The sequence below is a fragment of the Bos indicus genome, chromosome 5, assembly GCF_029378745.1.
Source record: "Bos indicus isolate NIAB-ARS_2022 breed Sahiwal x Tharparkar chromosome 5, NIAB-ARS_B.indTharparkar_mat_pri_1.0, whole genome shotgun sequence".
Lineage (NCBI taxonomy): Eukaryota > Metazoa > Chordata > Mammalia > Artiodactyla > Bovidae > Bos > Bos indicus.
This window is the reverse complement of record NC_091764.1, coordinates 21,121,636-21,137,329: the sequence shown is the minus strand read 5'-3', so window position 1 is coordinate 21,137,329 and position 15,694 is coordinate 21,121,636. Positions and strand designations below refer to the sequence as shown.

At 36.1% G+C, this 15,694-nt stretch overlaps 1 protein-coding gene across 2 annotated transcripts in view; it reads left to right on the top strand.

Annotated features, from left to right (window-relative positions):
• Nucleotides 1-569: 569 nt before the first annotated feature.
• Nucleotides 570-15,694, top strand: part of DCN (decorin) — a 38,788-nt gene continuing 23,663 nt past the window's right edge. The window contains exons 1-2 of one of the 2 annotated variants that reach the window (XM_019960343.2): nucleotides 570-800; nucleotides 4,585-4,831. In XM_019960343.2, the coding sequence (XP_019815902.2) occupies nucleotides 4,618-4,831 (214 nt within the window). In that variant the 5' untranslated portion in view covers nucleotides 570-800; nucleotides 4,585-4,617. Of the gene's footprint in view, nucleotides 801-3,634; nucleotides 3,854-4,584; nucleotides 4,832-15,694 lie in introns of those variants that run through there. The other variant, XM_019960344.2, reaches the window with a different exon arrangement.

The following is a 15,694-nucleotide window of genomic DNA, read 5'->3' as shown; positions in this document are numbered from 1 at the left end:
CACACATAACTGGTAGACAACAAGAAAGGTTTTAAATTATAAGTAAGGAAAGTAATAAATGGTGTGCTTTTCATATAAAGTCATGGCTTACTTCCAGGGAACTTTAGAAATATGTTCAAGATATATAGAAAACCTCCATAGCATAGTACTTGAATTTTTGAATGTGCACAAATAGCCCAAGGCAAGTAAGAATCCGAATGAGTACTCATTTATTTTCATAGCCCACACTTAAAATAATTTCATTCCATTTGCCAGACTTACACATCCTGAAAGCAAAAACAAAACAAAACAAACAAACTGTCATTTCGGAAGTATGATAAATGTGACTCATAAAGAAGACTAGAAAGAGTGGATAAAGGAGTAGGGTTGGGGGTGGGGAAATAAACCCTTTCGTTACAATTTCAGGGAAATGAGTGGACACAATGAAACAAATTCCAAGTCAAGTTGCTCCACTACTATATTACAGAAGCAGTTTAGAATTTTAAGCAGATGCAAAAGGAATAAAGCATTTAAATGGGGAGAAAAAAAGGCCGATAAAGTTTCTGGCTACAATACAAGAGACATATCATTACCATATGATCTAATGTGGGTGTCAGCCGGATTGTGTTCATTGAGGGAAACCTTATTTTTCAACTGTGCTATGGAGTAGAAGCAGGAGGTTTTCAGCCTAGTGACAGTCACAGAGCAGCACCTTCCCCCTCCTCCTTTCCACACCTGCAAACTCTTTTGCTTGGGCTGAATATTTAGTGTAATTACATCTCAGCTTTGAGGGCTCCCGTGGCAAATCCCCGGATTAAAAGGTATGGTTTTCAATAATTGTCCTGAACTCTGCTACAGACTAATAAAACTTTGATCAAGTTAAGAAAAAAGGAGTTATTTGGTAAGAGAAAAAGAGAAAAAAAAATGTGTACTGAACTTTTAGTAATGTTTATGCAGTGTTTTAAACAAGTATTGCTTGAAAACAGAAACGAAGTATTTGGTAAAATGGTTGTAATGCATTGTTTTAGTTCTTTCTCTCTGTTCTTTGCAAAGATGTTTCTTAGAGAAACTATAACCTAACACGGTGACTCTCTTTATTGATATATTTTGGGTTTTTACTATGAAATGTTTAGGAAATGTTTATAGAAAAGTATTCTAGACTGGCATGCTATTCATAGTTGGATTGTATATTTAAGAATTTATTCTCCTCCTGAATTCTTGTATATTTTAAGAACTTTTACACTTCAGAGAAGTGAACTTTGGTGATTAGTTATAGAAGTCTAGTGTATATTTCTACAACTTAGAAAATAATAGAAACTGTCACCAGAGAGGTGAAAACCAACACTGACTCTATTTATGCTGATTATTAAGGACCTAACTAAGCTAATCTCACAGTTAGCTACATAGTTACTAAAATGTAAAGAAGAGACTCTGCCAGAATTTTTTCTGCAAATGAAATTTTATCATAAGATACATTCACTATAGAATGAAAGTGTGGGTTATTTTCCTTTCTAATTTCAAAACAGGGTAACATGATGACCACTGATTAAGTGGGCTCCCAGTGATATAAATACCTGCGGCTTTTTCTTCGAATTGCTATTTTGACCAGAAAAAGAATCAGATGCCTCCTATAGTACCCCTTATTGATAGATGGATACTGTTTTACTGTTTACTTTTAACTTATTTCTATTATTATTGAGGCTTTTAATTCACCCAGTGCTGGGGGGTTTAATTTGCTCTGTATTTAGAGCTTCACTTATCTCCTGAGGTATAAATTTTGACTTGGAAATTCACGCCAAAGGCGTAAATGACATCATACAAATGCTGATCTGAATGGTATAATTTAATGGGATGTCGTTTACGAAACCTAAAATTATTATTTTTGATAGAACACATTAAATTATGGCAATGAACTTTACTGAAGTAGTGACATTCTTAGCAATTAGTATTTAGGAAATAGGCATACATTTTGAGAATACTTAAAACGGTTGAAATAAAATGTTAATAGTACATCATCTCAGTAACAGTCTCCTTGATGTCTACTTGGGCTACTGCTATAGGTTTGTTTGTTTTCCTGATTTATTAAGAGAGGAAGGAAATGATAAAGAGACTATCACTGTCAGTAGCCTGGATTAATTATTTTAAGATGCTGTGTTTTAAGTATTATGATACTAATCTAAAAGAAGTTATTTCATGGAGGAATTTGTGGAAAATACCTGGCCATATTATTTTTCCCCAGGACATTCAGGGTTAAAATGTCCCCCCCACCCCCGCCCCCCGCCACACACCCAAGAAAATGATAAGTAATGGAAGCTAAAAACTGTCTGTTTGAGTTCAGATTCAACCCAAAAGAATATTGTGTAGAGAATTTGCACCATTTTAACAAGAGTAAACAAATGTAAATGATAATATTCCCCTGAGCTAATGTTTAATATTCTGTTTTTTGGATTCGTGAACCAGGCTTTCTTTTTTTTTTTTTCTGGAGAAAAGATCAGAAACAGACATCTGCATTAATTTCTCATTGCTATTTATTAAATCTGCAATTAGTTTGCTTCATTTTTCTCAAAACTTGCAAGACATGAAATATGCAAGGCTAGCAAACTTGTGGTAAACCGTAAACATTGCATTTTAATGCGAAACAGACAGAAAACCACTCCCTGAGATCCAGTCCAAGGGAACCCTGCCAAAACAATAGGGTCTCCTTTAAAAGGCAATGCAGTAACTGAGTGGGAATGGGTTTCCAGAGGGAATCTGATCCTGAATTTAAAGGGGCAGTGTGAATAATAATCTTCGTGGTATTATGTTAAAGTCACTAGCCTGTATTGCAAACGTGCTGCCTTTGACGTGCTTCAGTAATCAACTAAGAATAAAAGTGTAAGAAATTTTAAAACATTTGTTTCCCCTCTAGTGGATCTAGGCAAACATTTCCAGAATATATATTAAAGTTAGCACATATGAAAACTTTATCTTTTCTGTATTGCTATCATTTGGATAGTGACTGGAAATAACATAATTAAAGATGATGAGACTAAAGATCATATCTACAATGTGTTTGGGGAATATTGAGCAGTTTTAATGGAGTTTGAAAATATAACAACTCAAAATAGACTGTTCTATCCATGATCAACTACTTTTCATTATTCAGATTTATTAAGATTTTGTTATTCAGATTCATTTAGTTCACTTCAGCCATCTAAACAACCAACTCAATAACAGAGATGTATATATATCTCGAAGGGCTTGTTAAATGAATGAATAAAAATGGTATAGATGCGCTGAAATCATATTTTTGTCAATTTGTTTACAAAATAATCCTATTGGTAAAATTAGATAACATATGTCATATAAAATAAAATAAAACCAGATAGGATTTTCCATATGTGTTTACTGGTTTACACAGTCCTTAAAAAGGATTCATTTGAGAAACCACCCAAAAGATTTATGTTAAAAACTGAATCATGCTTATATCAAGCTCAGGTTTTCAATTTGATATCTTTCTTACGCTAGAAATTCACTATTTAAACAAAGATAACCATATTTTAAAAAATCAAATTTGGTTGCTTAGAACAAATTGAATAACTTGTATTATTAATAAATTGACGGTCAACTGAGTCATTTATGGGCAAAATATTGTGCAAGGCCCCGGTACAGAACAAAGGATAATCAGACACGCCCTGAAGGAGTACATCTTCGAGTGGGGGGGCAGGCCAAGCACGCAAAACAAATTACAATATAATGTGATAAGTTCTTTAAAAGAGGTAAGCAACGTGCCTTGGGAGCACAGAAGAAGGAGAACGCAGCATCCTGCCCGGATGCCCGGGAATACACAAGGGAAACCCATTATCTTATTTAGCCTTTACAACACTCTCACAAGGTAGGTATTTTAAATGGTGATTAGCTTTGAGTGTCAGGGTTGAGGTGGGGACTGGGAGTAGAGAGAAAATGGAGAGAAATGGTGTTAAGTCGTGCATGGTCTTATTTGCAACAAAGGGGATGGAGACTTTATTGGCAAGCTGTGAGAAGTCAGCAAAGGATTTGCAGTAGAAAATTAATACAATGAAATTGAATTTTTAGAAGATGACTTGGGCAGCAGAGTGGAACATGGCCTGGAGTGGAAGAAATATTTGAGGCTGAGACTATTTGAAGGCTCTTGTTCAGTGATGAGAAGGGTCTGGACTGGGATAAATACAGTGGGATGGAGAAATCAGATTGGCTTCTAGAGATATTTCTGAGCAGGAACTGGAGACTCTCATGTGTACAGACAAAACTTGTTTAACTGTGGCATGGCTTGTGTTGAGTGAGCATTGAAAATTTCAATGTGATTTATCATCTCAACAGTTTTACAGGTTGACTATATAATCTGTGGTCTTAATTCAGACCCCAAATTCAATGAAGTGATTCAAATACTTTTTAAATTTTTCTTCATAAGTAAACAGTGCAAGTTCATCTCTACTGAACCTTATTACCTTCCAAATATATTTCTAATGTTCTGCTCCTAACAGTACATAAAATATTACTTTTTAATGCTTTTTTCTATGTGCACTCCACTTATATAACACATACATTAGGCAAGGCTATTCTTCTAAACCTTCCGCTATTTCCCAGGTTCCTCGGTTGTGAAAATATACAAGAGAAATCATGAAGGCAACTATCATCTTTCTCTTGGTTGCACAAGTTTCCTGGGCTGGACCATTTCAACAGAAAGGCTTATTTGACTTTATGCTGGAAGATGAGGCTTCTGGGATAGGCCCGGAAGAGCACTTTCCTGAAGTTCCTGAAATAGAGCCTATGGGCCCAGTCTGCCCCTTCCGCTGTCAGTGCCATCTGCGAGTTGTCCAGTGTTCTGATCTGGGTGAGTGGGATGCCGGCTGTCTACCTACCTTGTCTGCTTTATTCATGGGAATGGCTTCCCTGGGAGCGCAGCATTTTCAGTTTTAATTTCTGCAATTCCAAATGTGAGAGACAGTGCCACCTAATGAGGAGTTAGGGAAGCAGAGTAGAAGTGAAAGAAGTTAAGTTTGAAGTTAGGAGACTTGATTCTTTTTTTTAAGTCAGAGAAGCATCGCTCTGCAATCTTGGACACATCACTAAAAAAATTTTTTTCTAAGGTTCATAGCTCCCCTTATGTAAAATAAAATTTTGAACAAATAATATCTTGTGTTCTATGATTCCAAGGTGATAGATTATTTTAAGTCTGTGATTTGCTCCCATGAAATCTTAGATATTAAGAAAACCCGGGTGATCTCTCTACTCTTGGCTTAGCCCAGATAGCAGGGTTTGAACAAAACTGTAAAGTATGCAGTGTTATCAAAAGCAAAACCAGTAAACTTTTAGAACAAAAATTTATCTTTCAAGTACCAAAATACTCTCATAATCCCTGGGTCTTAGTTTTGTCTCTGACTTTGGAATTTTGTAATCTAGCTGTTTATATTCTTTAGAAAGTTTCAAAGAAAATCTTTATAACTAAGTCGTGGTATAAATATTCGATATGATCACGAAGCCTATATCTTTAGCTTAACACTGCAGATGCATTTTGATTTATTATCTTTCAAGAAAAATTTGGCCTGGGAATTCCAAGAGCCATATACTCAGAAGATAAATCTCCAGAAAGCTTGGAGCCCTAGCAGATGAGCCGAAGGGAAATGAATTTAGCTTACATGGCAGCTGATTCACATTCCTCTCTTCTTTTGGTTCATTTTCTTACTGGAAAGAAAAAAAGAAGGAAAAAACCTCACAGGATGATTCTGCCATGGAGCATTTTCTTATAGAATAAACCCCGTAGCTTTGTAGAGTACTTATTTGAGAAATCCGATAGTTATTCAGAATATGCTTTCTAGGGGTATTTTGCAGGAAAATTTTCCACTAACTCCTAGAGCTGGAATAAACACATACAGGAACCCAGGAAAACATGAAGCATGTTAAATAGTAACAGCTGCTGAAATGCAAACACTTTGAACTAGATTCTTCGATGCTAACATGTACTGTATCGCCATTTAAACCCAAATGAAAAATGTAAAGGGAGATTTTGTAAAAGGCTACAGGATAATGCCATTAGATTAATTAATTACTCTTTCATTCCGCAGATATTTTGAGATCTTATAATGGGTCAGATCTGTTCTGGGCCCTGCGGAAAAAGCAATGAGGAAGACAAATATGGTCCCAGTTCTTGTGGGTCTGTTATTCCACTGGTGATGACTTTCCTTTTTTGAATTATATATTCAAGACAAAGGGGATTAGATTACTACCAAATTCTACAGAAACTTTTATAGCATCTAGAGATTATCTCCATAACTGGTTTAGACAAGATATCTAAAGAAGAGAATAAACATGTGATGGATATACCAGTAGTAAAAATTTTCAAATGTTGCAAAAATGGCTGGGTTCCTAAGAAGTGTGACAAAAGTGGAATCTCACTTTGCCTGAGGACACGTTTAAAAGGATCCATAATTACCCCTCACTACATATATTGTCAACAATAGAGTTGATATTTTTAAGGAGGATGGGTCCAGTCACTTCACTGAAGTTTTATTTTTTTCCATATAGTTTTACTTTGCTTTCTTGATAAATAACTCATAAATCTTGACTCTGATGAAAGCATTGGGACAGTTTATTATTGTCTATCATGAAAATTTCCCAAGCCTATTGTTCAAAACTAAACAGAAAAATGTAACCTTAGGAAACATAAAGTCATTGATGTGGCTGTTTCGTGATACAGTTTCTTGGTTGTCCTTGAGATTGTTTTGTTTATTTTGTGTTGTTTTCAAATGAGAAAGTTTTCCAAGTTATCTTCTTCTCTAAGATTTCAGAGAATACAGTATTCCTTTGGGCTTAATGATCTTATTTACAGAAGTAGCTGAGATTGAAATAATGATTCATTTTGGGGAGCCATGTTTGAAGAGGAGCCCTGAGTTCCAGTGAGCAGTGAATGGTCTCATACAAGTTACTTTTATTATTTTTTTTAATTTCACAGATGAGTAGTTAAACACATATTCAAAAATTGGTCAGGTATTTCTATAACAGAAAATACATTTTTAAAAAAGAAAAGCAATCCACTTGCCTTTAAAGAAAACACTGCATTCACATTTTCAACGACAACATAGCCTCTGCTCCCTTTATGATCATGGTAAGCTGTTCAGAGTCTTAACATTTTTATCTGCAAAGAAATCACAGTCCTAAAGATCTTACTATCTGTGTGAAGTACCTGGCCCATAGTAGAGGTTCAATAGGTTTTTCCTGTGTGATGATCCTGTGTGATGGAGGAAAAATGAAAGAAGCATAGGAAAAAGCAAAGAAGTGGACAATTTCATTCATAGTAAAAGCATGCATGCTAAGTCACTTCAGTAGTGTTCAACTCTTTGAAACCCTATGAACTGTAGCCTGCCAGGCTCCTCTGTCCATGGGATTCTCCAGGCAAGAATACTGGGGTGGGTTGCCATGCCCTCCTCCAGGGGATCTTCCTGACCCAGGGGTCTGGCATTGTCAGGTGGGTTCTTTACCACTAGCGCCACCTGGGAAACCTAAAATAAAGGCAATGCAGTTTATTTTTTAAATTCTCTAGTGAGCTGAACATGAAGCTTGAATTATTATCATTTGTTGTTCTTCAGTTGGTAAGCAAAGAAAAAAGACAGTGCACTTTGGGATAAGAAATGTGAATGCTTATCATATAAACAATTAATGTTTTCTTAAGGATTATTTTTACCAGAGCTTTTAATGAACAGGGAGGAGCTTCAGTGTTGAAGGATAATAGTGCTTTGTCATCTTATTATCCAAACAGTGTTTAATGTAAGCAAACGTTTCTTTTTAAAATGTCTGATTATTTTGCAGTAAGAAGTATTTCTGACAAAGTTAAACAACATATCATTAAACAGTTCTTTCAAAGCTGAGATGTAAAAACTGTGAAATGAATAATGAATAATCAGCCCATGGGAAGCTTGAAGTGTTCAAGAAGACCCATTGACTATTTTAGTTCCTAGTTCCAACTTATCTGAATAGTATTATCGTATGTTTTTCTAGAGCATGGGGGATTGAAAAAGTAAACATATATTTTAGCCTAAGAAAGTTATGAATTCTCCATTGATATTGACCAAATTATGTGGCTGAGCTTGTATTTAATTTGTAATTTGAACCATAATTTTATGAGACACATATATTCTTTTCATTATCTAGCCTCTTAAGGCATAAAAATATACTCATAATTATAGCATTTATAAAAATATCAATATAAAAATAAATGTAGGGTTAGCAAATTCAGAAACCTATGGATTTCCTTAAAATAAGAAACCCACAATGTAACTCATTCTTGTCAGATCTTTTGAAAAGATGCTTTATTTTACGTACCTAGTACCTTAAGGGAAGACGGTTCCCTTACTTATGTACTCTTTGGCCCAGCCATTCATCTTTGGATCAAGTGTCACCAAGAAGCATTATTTGGTACTTTCATCTCGTTTATTAAAGACAGATCAGCCCTAACTGGTGACATAAGCATAAATATTGCTTTTTGACTATTCTTCCAAATTAAAGCAATGTTTATTAAAATTTTTATTATAAACAACTTTCAAAAGACTTGAAATACCCTTAAAAACACTTGATCATGGGAAGATCTTGGGTTATGAAGTTCGACATATATTTTAGCCTAAGAAAGTTATGAATTCTCCATTGACATTGAAGGTTATCAATGATATCCAATGATATCAAAGGATATCAAAGGATATCTCTGGACTCGAGTTCAGCTTTACCGTTTATGGTGGTTCAGACAGCAGTGAATCTGCCTGCAATATAGGAGACCTGGCTTTGATGCCTGGGTTGGGAAGATCCCCTGGAGAAGGAAATGGCAACGCACTCCAGTATTCTTGCCTGGAGAATCCCATGGACAGAGGAGCCTGGCGAGCTACAGTCCATGGCGGGTTGCAAAGAGTTGGACACAATTGAGTGACTAACATGAAGACTGAGACCTATAACTTTGAAACTTTCAAAGCCTGTCTCCTCACTGGATAAATGGGAATATCTCTTACTTCATTAGGTAAGAATAGAAAATATTTATACAAAATATTTTTCATAGTAAATGTTATGTCCAGTTTACTACTTAAGTAAGCTAATAACATGAGGCTATTTCTCATCAGTTCAGTTCAGTCTCTCAGTCGTGTCCGACTCTTTGCGACCCCATGAACTGCAGCACGCCAGGCCTCCCTGTCCATCACCAACTCCTGGAGTTCACTCAAACTCACATCCATCGAGTCGGTGATGCCATCCAGCCATCCCATCCTCTGTCGTCCTCTTCTCCTCCTGCCTCCAATCCCTCCCAGCATCAGAGTCTTTTCCAATGAGTCAACTCTTCGCATGAGGTGACCAAAGTACTGGAGTTTCAGCTTCAGCATCATTCCTTCCAAAGAACACCCAGGGCTGATCTCCTTTAGAATGGATTGGTTGGACCTCCTTGCAGTCCAAGGGACTCTCAAGAGTCTTCTCCAACACCACAGTTCAAAAGCATCAATTGTTCAGTGCTCAGCTTTCTTCACAGTCCAACTCTCACATCCATACATGACTACTGGAAAAACTATAGCCTTGACTAGATGGACCTTTGTTGGCAAAGTAATGTCTCTGCCTTTGAGTATGCTATCTAGGTTGGTCATAACTTTCCTTCCAAGGAGTAAGCATCTTTTAATTTCATGGCTGTATGGTTTTTATTTTTATATGAAATTAAAAAACACTAAGTATATGGCTTGCCAAGCTGGATACAAAATAGCACCTTTTCTCCCCTCCTTCCCCAAAGAAAGCCATATCACAACCAAATATAAATAGGCAAAAATTAGAAAATTGTATAATTATCAAATTAATATAATTATCAAAATAGTATTCTCCAAAGACTATTCCTTTGAACTAAATTGGTTTGGTTGAGAACCGAACCAATTTAGAGAACAATAAAGTGTTTGGCTATTTTATAATCATAAATGATTCACAACCTATATAGTTAGCCCTCTAAAGAAGAGGCCAGAAGGTGGAGCATTTTATTTTTCCAGGCAAAAGCATTATGAATAACTAATGTTCTTAAAATGTATCTCATGATGCAAATAATATTTTACTTGTCTAAAATCTCAGGAAAATGTACAACCCTTTAAATTGCATAGTTTACTTCTTTTTAAAATCATTTTGCTTCAATTAGGAAAATTTTGTTAGTGGTCACCACTTGGTACTTAGATCCACAACATCTAAGGGGAAACTGTTTTTTTAGAAGCAAACCTTATGTATGAGGTAAATGAACCATTAGAGTTCTTCTGTGAAATCATCTTGGAAGAATAAATTAGTCCTCTTTGTCAAGGGTCAGAGAGAATGCTGAAGGCTTAGTTGCTTTCATAATTTATATCTAGCTTCACATCAGCAGGGGTGAGGGATGACCCTCATTCAGAGTTTCAAATGCATCGAAAGAGTATCTCTAAGATGTGGTACACGCAGGAGGCTGTGCACGGAGCATGCCCATTGGTTGCCTAAAGTAGTTTGGGGTAGGAGTAGAGCAAGAGGAATACTCAGGTATGATCCAGATAACCAAAGCCTCTGACTCAAGGGGTTAAAGAGAAGGAAGAGAGGAGTCAGAGAAGGCCAAAGGAAGCATCTGTCTCCTTGATCTGACTGACAACTAACATATCCCTGGTTTCCTTCTTAGTCCCAGAGGGGAGAAGGAGGCAGCTGTGTGGGATCAAGGCATTTGGTTAGACTGCAGCTGTGATGCATTCTCCTCTGGAAGATCATTCCTGGCTCCAGAGGACAGGATGGGAATAGGTTAGCCAGAATATCAATTTCCTGGATGAAAGAGGAAATGCAGAAGACTCTCTAATCTTAATTTTCTCCTTCAAAAGAGTAGCGAGAAAATTATATATTTCTTTGAAAATAGGCACAAAGGAGAATTAACTCAGTTTGCAATCCAGTCTTAATAAAAGGAAGAAGCCCTGTAGCAGCTACACTGTAACACTCAAGATTCAATTAACCCTTGACTTAGTCTGAAGATGGTTTTCAGGCAATTATTTCATCTTGTCTACTTCCATGTTTTCACTGTAATCTTTATTTGCCTTGATGACTACAATAATCAATTAATTACATTTAAATAGATGGTAATTATTCATTACCTTTAATTACCTATTTAAATATCTACTTTCTGGGACTTCCCTGGTGGTCCAGTGGTTAAGACTGTGCTTCCAAAACAGGGGCAAGAGTTCAATCCCTGGTCTGGGAACTAAGATCCCACATGCTACATACACAGCATGACACAAAAAATAAAAAAATAAAACCAACCAAACAAAATGTAATTAGATTGTTATATAAAAATAAATATCTACTTTCCCTACCAGAAGTAAAGCATGGTGATAATTTATCTTTTGGCCCTCCACTCCAAAAAGTTATACTTGGTAGGTTCTCAAACATCAGTAAATGCTTGATATGAATAAATTAACATATACATGCCTTAGTGCTTGAATGAGTGCTTAATTTTATTTTCTTGACTCTATCAAGCTGGAAACAGGATAGAACATGACTGCCTAGAAATTAGGAGTCAGGAAACTGTAGTGTTTCCTTTCTTATTCTTTTTGAGGATGACTGTTGAACCAGGAGTGGGCTTCCCTGGTGGCTCAGGGGTAAAGAATCTGCCCGCAATGTGGGAGACCTGGGTTCAATCCCCGGGTCAGGAAGATCCCCTGGGAAAGGGACTGGCAACCCACTCCAGTATTCTTGCCTGGAGAATTCCCTGGACAGAGGAGCCTGGAAAGCTACAGTGCAAGGAGTTGCAAAGAGTAAAACATGACTGAATGACTGACACACACATAGAACCAGGAGTAGGTTTCCAGGTGGCTCAGGGGTAGAGCCTGCCTGCCAATGTAGGAGATGCGAGTTTGATCCCTGGGTCAGGAATATCCCCTGGAGAAGGAAATGGCAACCTGTTCCAGTATTCTTGCCTAGAAAGATCTCATGGACAGACAAGCCTGGCAGGATACAGTCCACGGGGTCCCAAACAGTTGGACACAGCTGAGCACACACACACACACACACACACACACACACACACACTCAGAATCAGGAAGCTCAAACTTTCCTTAAGTTATTTGGAAAGAGAATTAAATTAAAGGGAAGTTTTAGTATTTCTGAATCCAACTGCCATCAGTGTTAAATTACCATTTTTAAGAGAAGAAGGAAACGCGCATGCCTTTAGCAGAAATGTTTTTTGATGGATCTGGGACTCCATTATATTATACTGGTCATGTGTCAAAACTAAGTGTATCACCATTGTCTTGATTATTACACTGGAGACAGAAATATTTAAAAAGTGTTGGAAGTCAACGAGAATAAATCTTGCAGTTTGGACCCCTGCCACAGGTCAGAGAACAACAAAAAAGGCATGGTATTTTAGGACATCCTGGCCTTTGTCCAACATGATGTTTACCAGATTGCTGAAATTTACTAGCACAACAATACCATTCATCACCGAGACAACTAGAAAAAAAAATACACTTCTTAAAAATACAATTCTTATTTGCATTTATTTCAGAAATGAGTTCCTGGTAATGTCTTAAATAGAGTTTTTTATTTTATTTATTTTATTTATTTTAATTATTTTATTTTTTTAATTAATTAATTAATTTTTAATTAATTAATTAATTTTTTAAAATTAATTATTTATTTTAATTAATAACCCAATTTTAAAGAAGATAAAGTTTCCTTTACTGAATTTGGAAGAGCAACTAAATAATTCAGTTTAGCCTTGAAAACAATTGCATTTTAACAGAAGATTTAGAATTCTATTAAAGAATGCTTATTGAAAAATAATTGGATTTAGGAAACCACTTTGTTCCTGTTACTATTCTGAATAAATATTACCTCAAAACTTAGTTACTTAAAAATAATTTTATTTGCTCATAATTTAAGCTACAGAAAATTTGAGCAGGTCTTAGAAGGCTGCTCTCCCTTGTGGTCTCTTAGGCATTTGCAGTCAGGTGGCCATGGTTTCCCAGATGGCGCTAGTGGTAAAGAACCCATCTGCCAGTGTTGGAGATATAAGAGGTGTGGTTCCATCCCTGGGGCGGGAAGATCCCCTGGAGGAGGGCATGGCAACCCACTCCAGTATTGTTGCCTGGAGAACCCCATGGACAGAGGAGCCTGGCGGGCTATGGTCCATAGGGTCACAGAGTCAGATGTGACTTAGCACACATGCATGTTGGCTGAGGCCGTAATCGTGGTGAGGCTGACCCAGTCTGGGTCAGCTCAAGACAGCTCACTCTAGTGACTGACAGTTGGTGCTGCTGTTGCCTGGGAGCTCAGCTCTTCTGTCATCTGGAGTGTCTTCAGGTTGCCTCACCAACTCAGTGGTCTCATCGTAGACAGACTCAACTTACATGACCCCACACTTTCCCCAGAGCAAGCATGCCAGAAGAATTGGATAGAAACAGCCTTTTCTGACCTAGTTCCAAAAGTCATGCCATGTCACCTTCGCCACAGCCCCTTGGTTCTGAGAGACATCATAAGGCCATGCCAAATTTGAAGGGAGAAGAATTTGACTCCATCTTTCAATGGGGTTGGACAAGTGTGTATTGAATAAAAATATGTAGGATCCCGAGTTTCCAACTAAGACCTGGAGCAGCCAAATACTTACTTTTTAAAAAGAAGGTCTATTTTAAATGGAGGCAGGAGCTATCCTCACAAAGGTGTGTGTGCACATATATATGTGTATCTGGTAATTTATATCAAAACTAACCAAATTTCCCTATAGGTTTCTGATTTTGACACAGACTAATAAGAACATCATCATAGAGTCTACCTGATCAGCATTTAGGAATCAAAGACTAGCTGATATTTAATGGTCCTTCCCTTTGTGACATTCTAAGAATACGTATCTAGGATTATTTCCCCTTCCTATTCTTCCTGTAATTTCTGAGTGAGCTCACTTAGCACTCTGATGCCTGTCTAGCCCTTTTCAGTATGTTATTGAGTCTGATGTCAGAACAGTTCTTGTTAGGGATACGAATAGGGATGACAGGAAAAAAACAATATCCTGTTGGAAACCAAGAAATAGTTTTTTCATCTGCATTTTGTCACCCCAGTTACATGAGCTCGTTCATGTCAACTAACTTTTTCTAAAAATCATCGAAAAAACGAAATTTTCATAGTGCCTTACCTATTTCATTTGGTTGCTGTGAGATTAATGAGGTAACATATTTTCATTTTTTATAAGTTGTAAAGCTATGTAAATATAAAGTTTTAATAATAGAACACAAATCTGTTAAGTCTCTCAAATGAATATGAATTTTCTAGCAATTCAGAGATTGTAGGGTTATGATTTTAATCATTAAGATGACTCTCTAACAACTAAGCTGCAAAAGCCACAAACCTGATTTTTTTCTGTGGTAAATCATCAGGGGAACAATGTATATAATTCACCCCACGTAGGTCTTGTTATTATAATATTCTAGAATGACAACATAATCAAAATGATCAGCCATCCAGATATATCATTTTTTGTCCACATCTGAAATGAACCTGCACTTTGGCACTGAACAACTGTTAAGGCAACTTTGACACTGAACACTAGAATTCACATTCAACAATGTATAAAAGTAAGCAAAAGTGGGAATTAAGACTTGGACAAAGAAGCGCATGAAGTAATAATAAAATGTAGGCAGTAACTTTTTTCCAAATGAAAGGAAACGTGTCTTTTCTTCATTAAAGAACACTAATTATCAAAGATTTGGCAGAAGTCTGACACTCTTTAATTGCATGAAATTAGCAAACTGACATTTCTGAAAATGGCAATGATCATGAGTATATAGTACAGTTAAATATCCTCCTACAAGGTAGCTGTTCTGTGGCTTGCTGTTTGTCACTGAAAACACTTCATTTCTGTTATTCTTCTGTGAACTATTTCTGTAGTTAGTTCTTAGAATATATTTATGCATGTGCAGAATCACCTGCATTATTGATATTCAAATTTATAACCATAGCTGACCACTGAATTGGAAACTATAGACTTTTTCCCACTATCATCAGATCAGTGATAATGTGAAAAATTCTTTGGAAAGAAATTAGAAGTTGGTGATTTCAGATACATTTTCTGTAATTTCCAAGGACATATGAAGATAGAAATATGGTAACCTTGATAATCTACCTTCATATGCTTATATATAATAAAAATCAAAAAGATATCTTTCCAACCTAGTTATTAAATACTCTGTTGTAATTTTCCTTTTAATTGAAAACTGTAGATTGAATTCTTTTTTCCATGAGAATTTGGGCAATTTCTATCTTGTGCCTGCTATATCCTCAGGCAGGGCCTGCCTAATAAATTAATGATGTCTAAAAATATTCAATAAGCCTTTATTGAATGAATGAAAGAATGATCTTCAGCACTTCAAGTTTCAGATATAAACTTTCAGAAGAGGTTAAAAAGCATTTCTGATTTGTTATACAATCTTAAAATATTAATATGAAAATGATCATATGAATTTGAGTTAATAAAGTATCATCTTATATTAATATGGGACAAAGCCCATGGAACAAACAAGGCAAAAGGCCTCATAGTTTAATATTATCTCCATTAACATTCAGCATGATAATTTATTTTAAATGCCATACCTTTTGAATAAAAGCAATTTATCCTTATACATCTAGTGGAATGACTATGAAAATGTTTCTTTAATGCCATAGAACATTTAGTTTTTCAATGTATTTACATTTATAAACT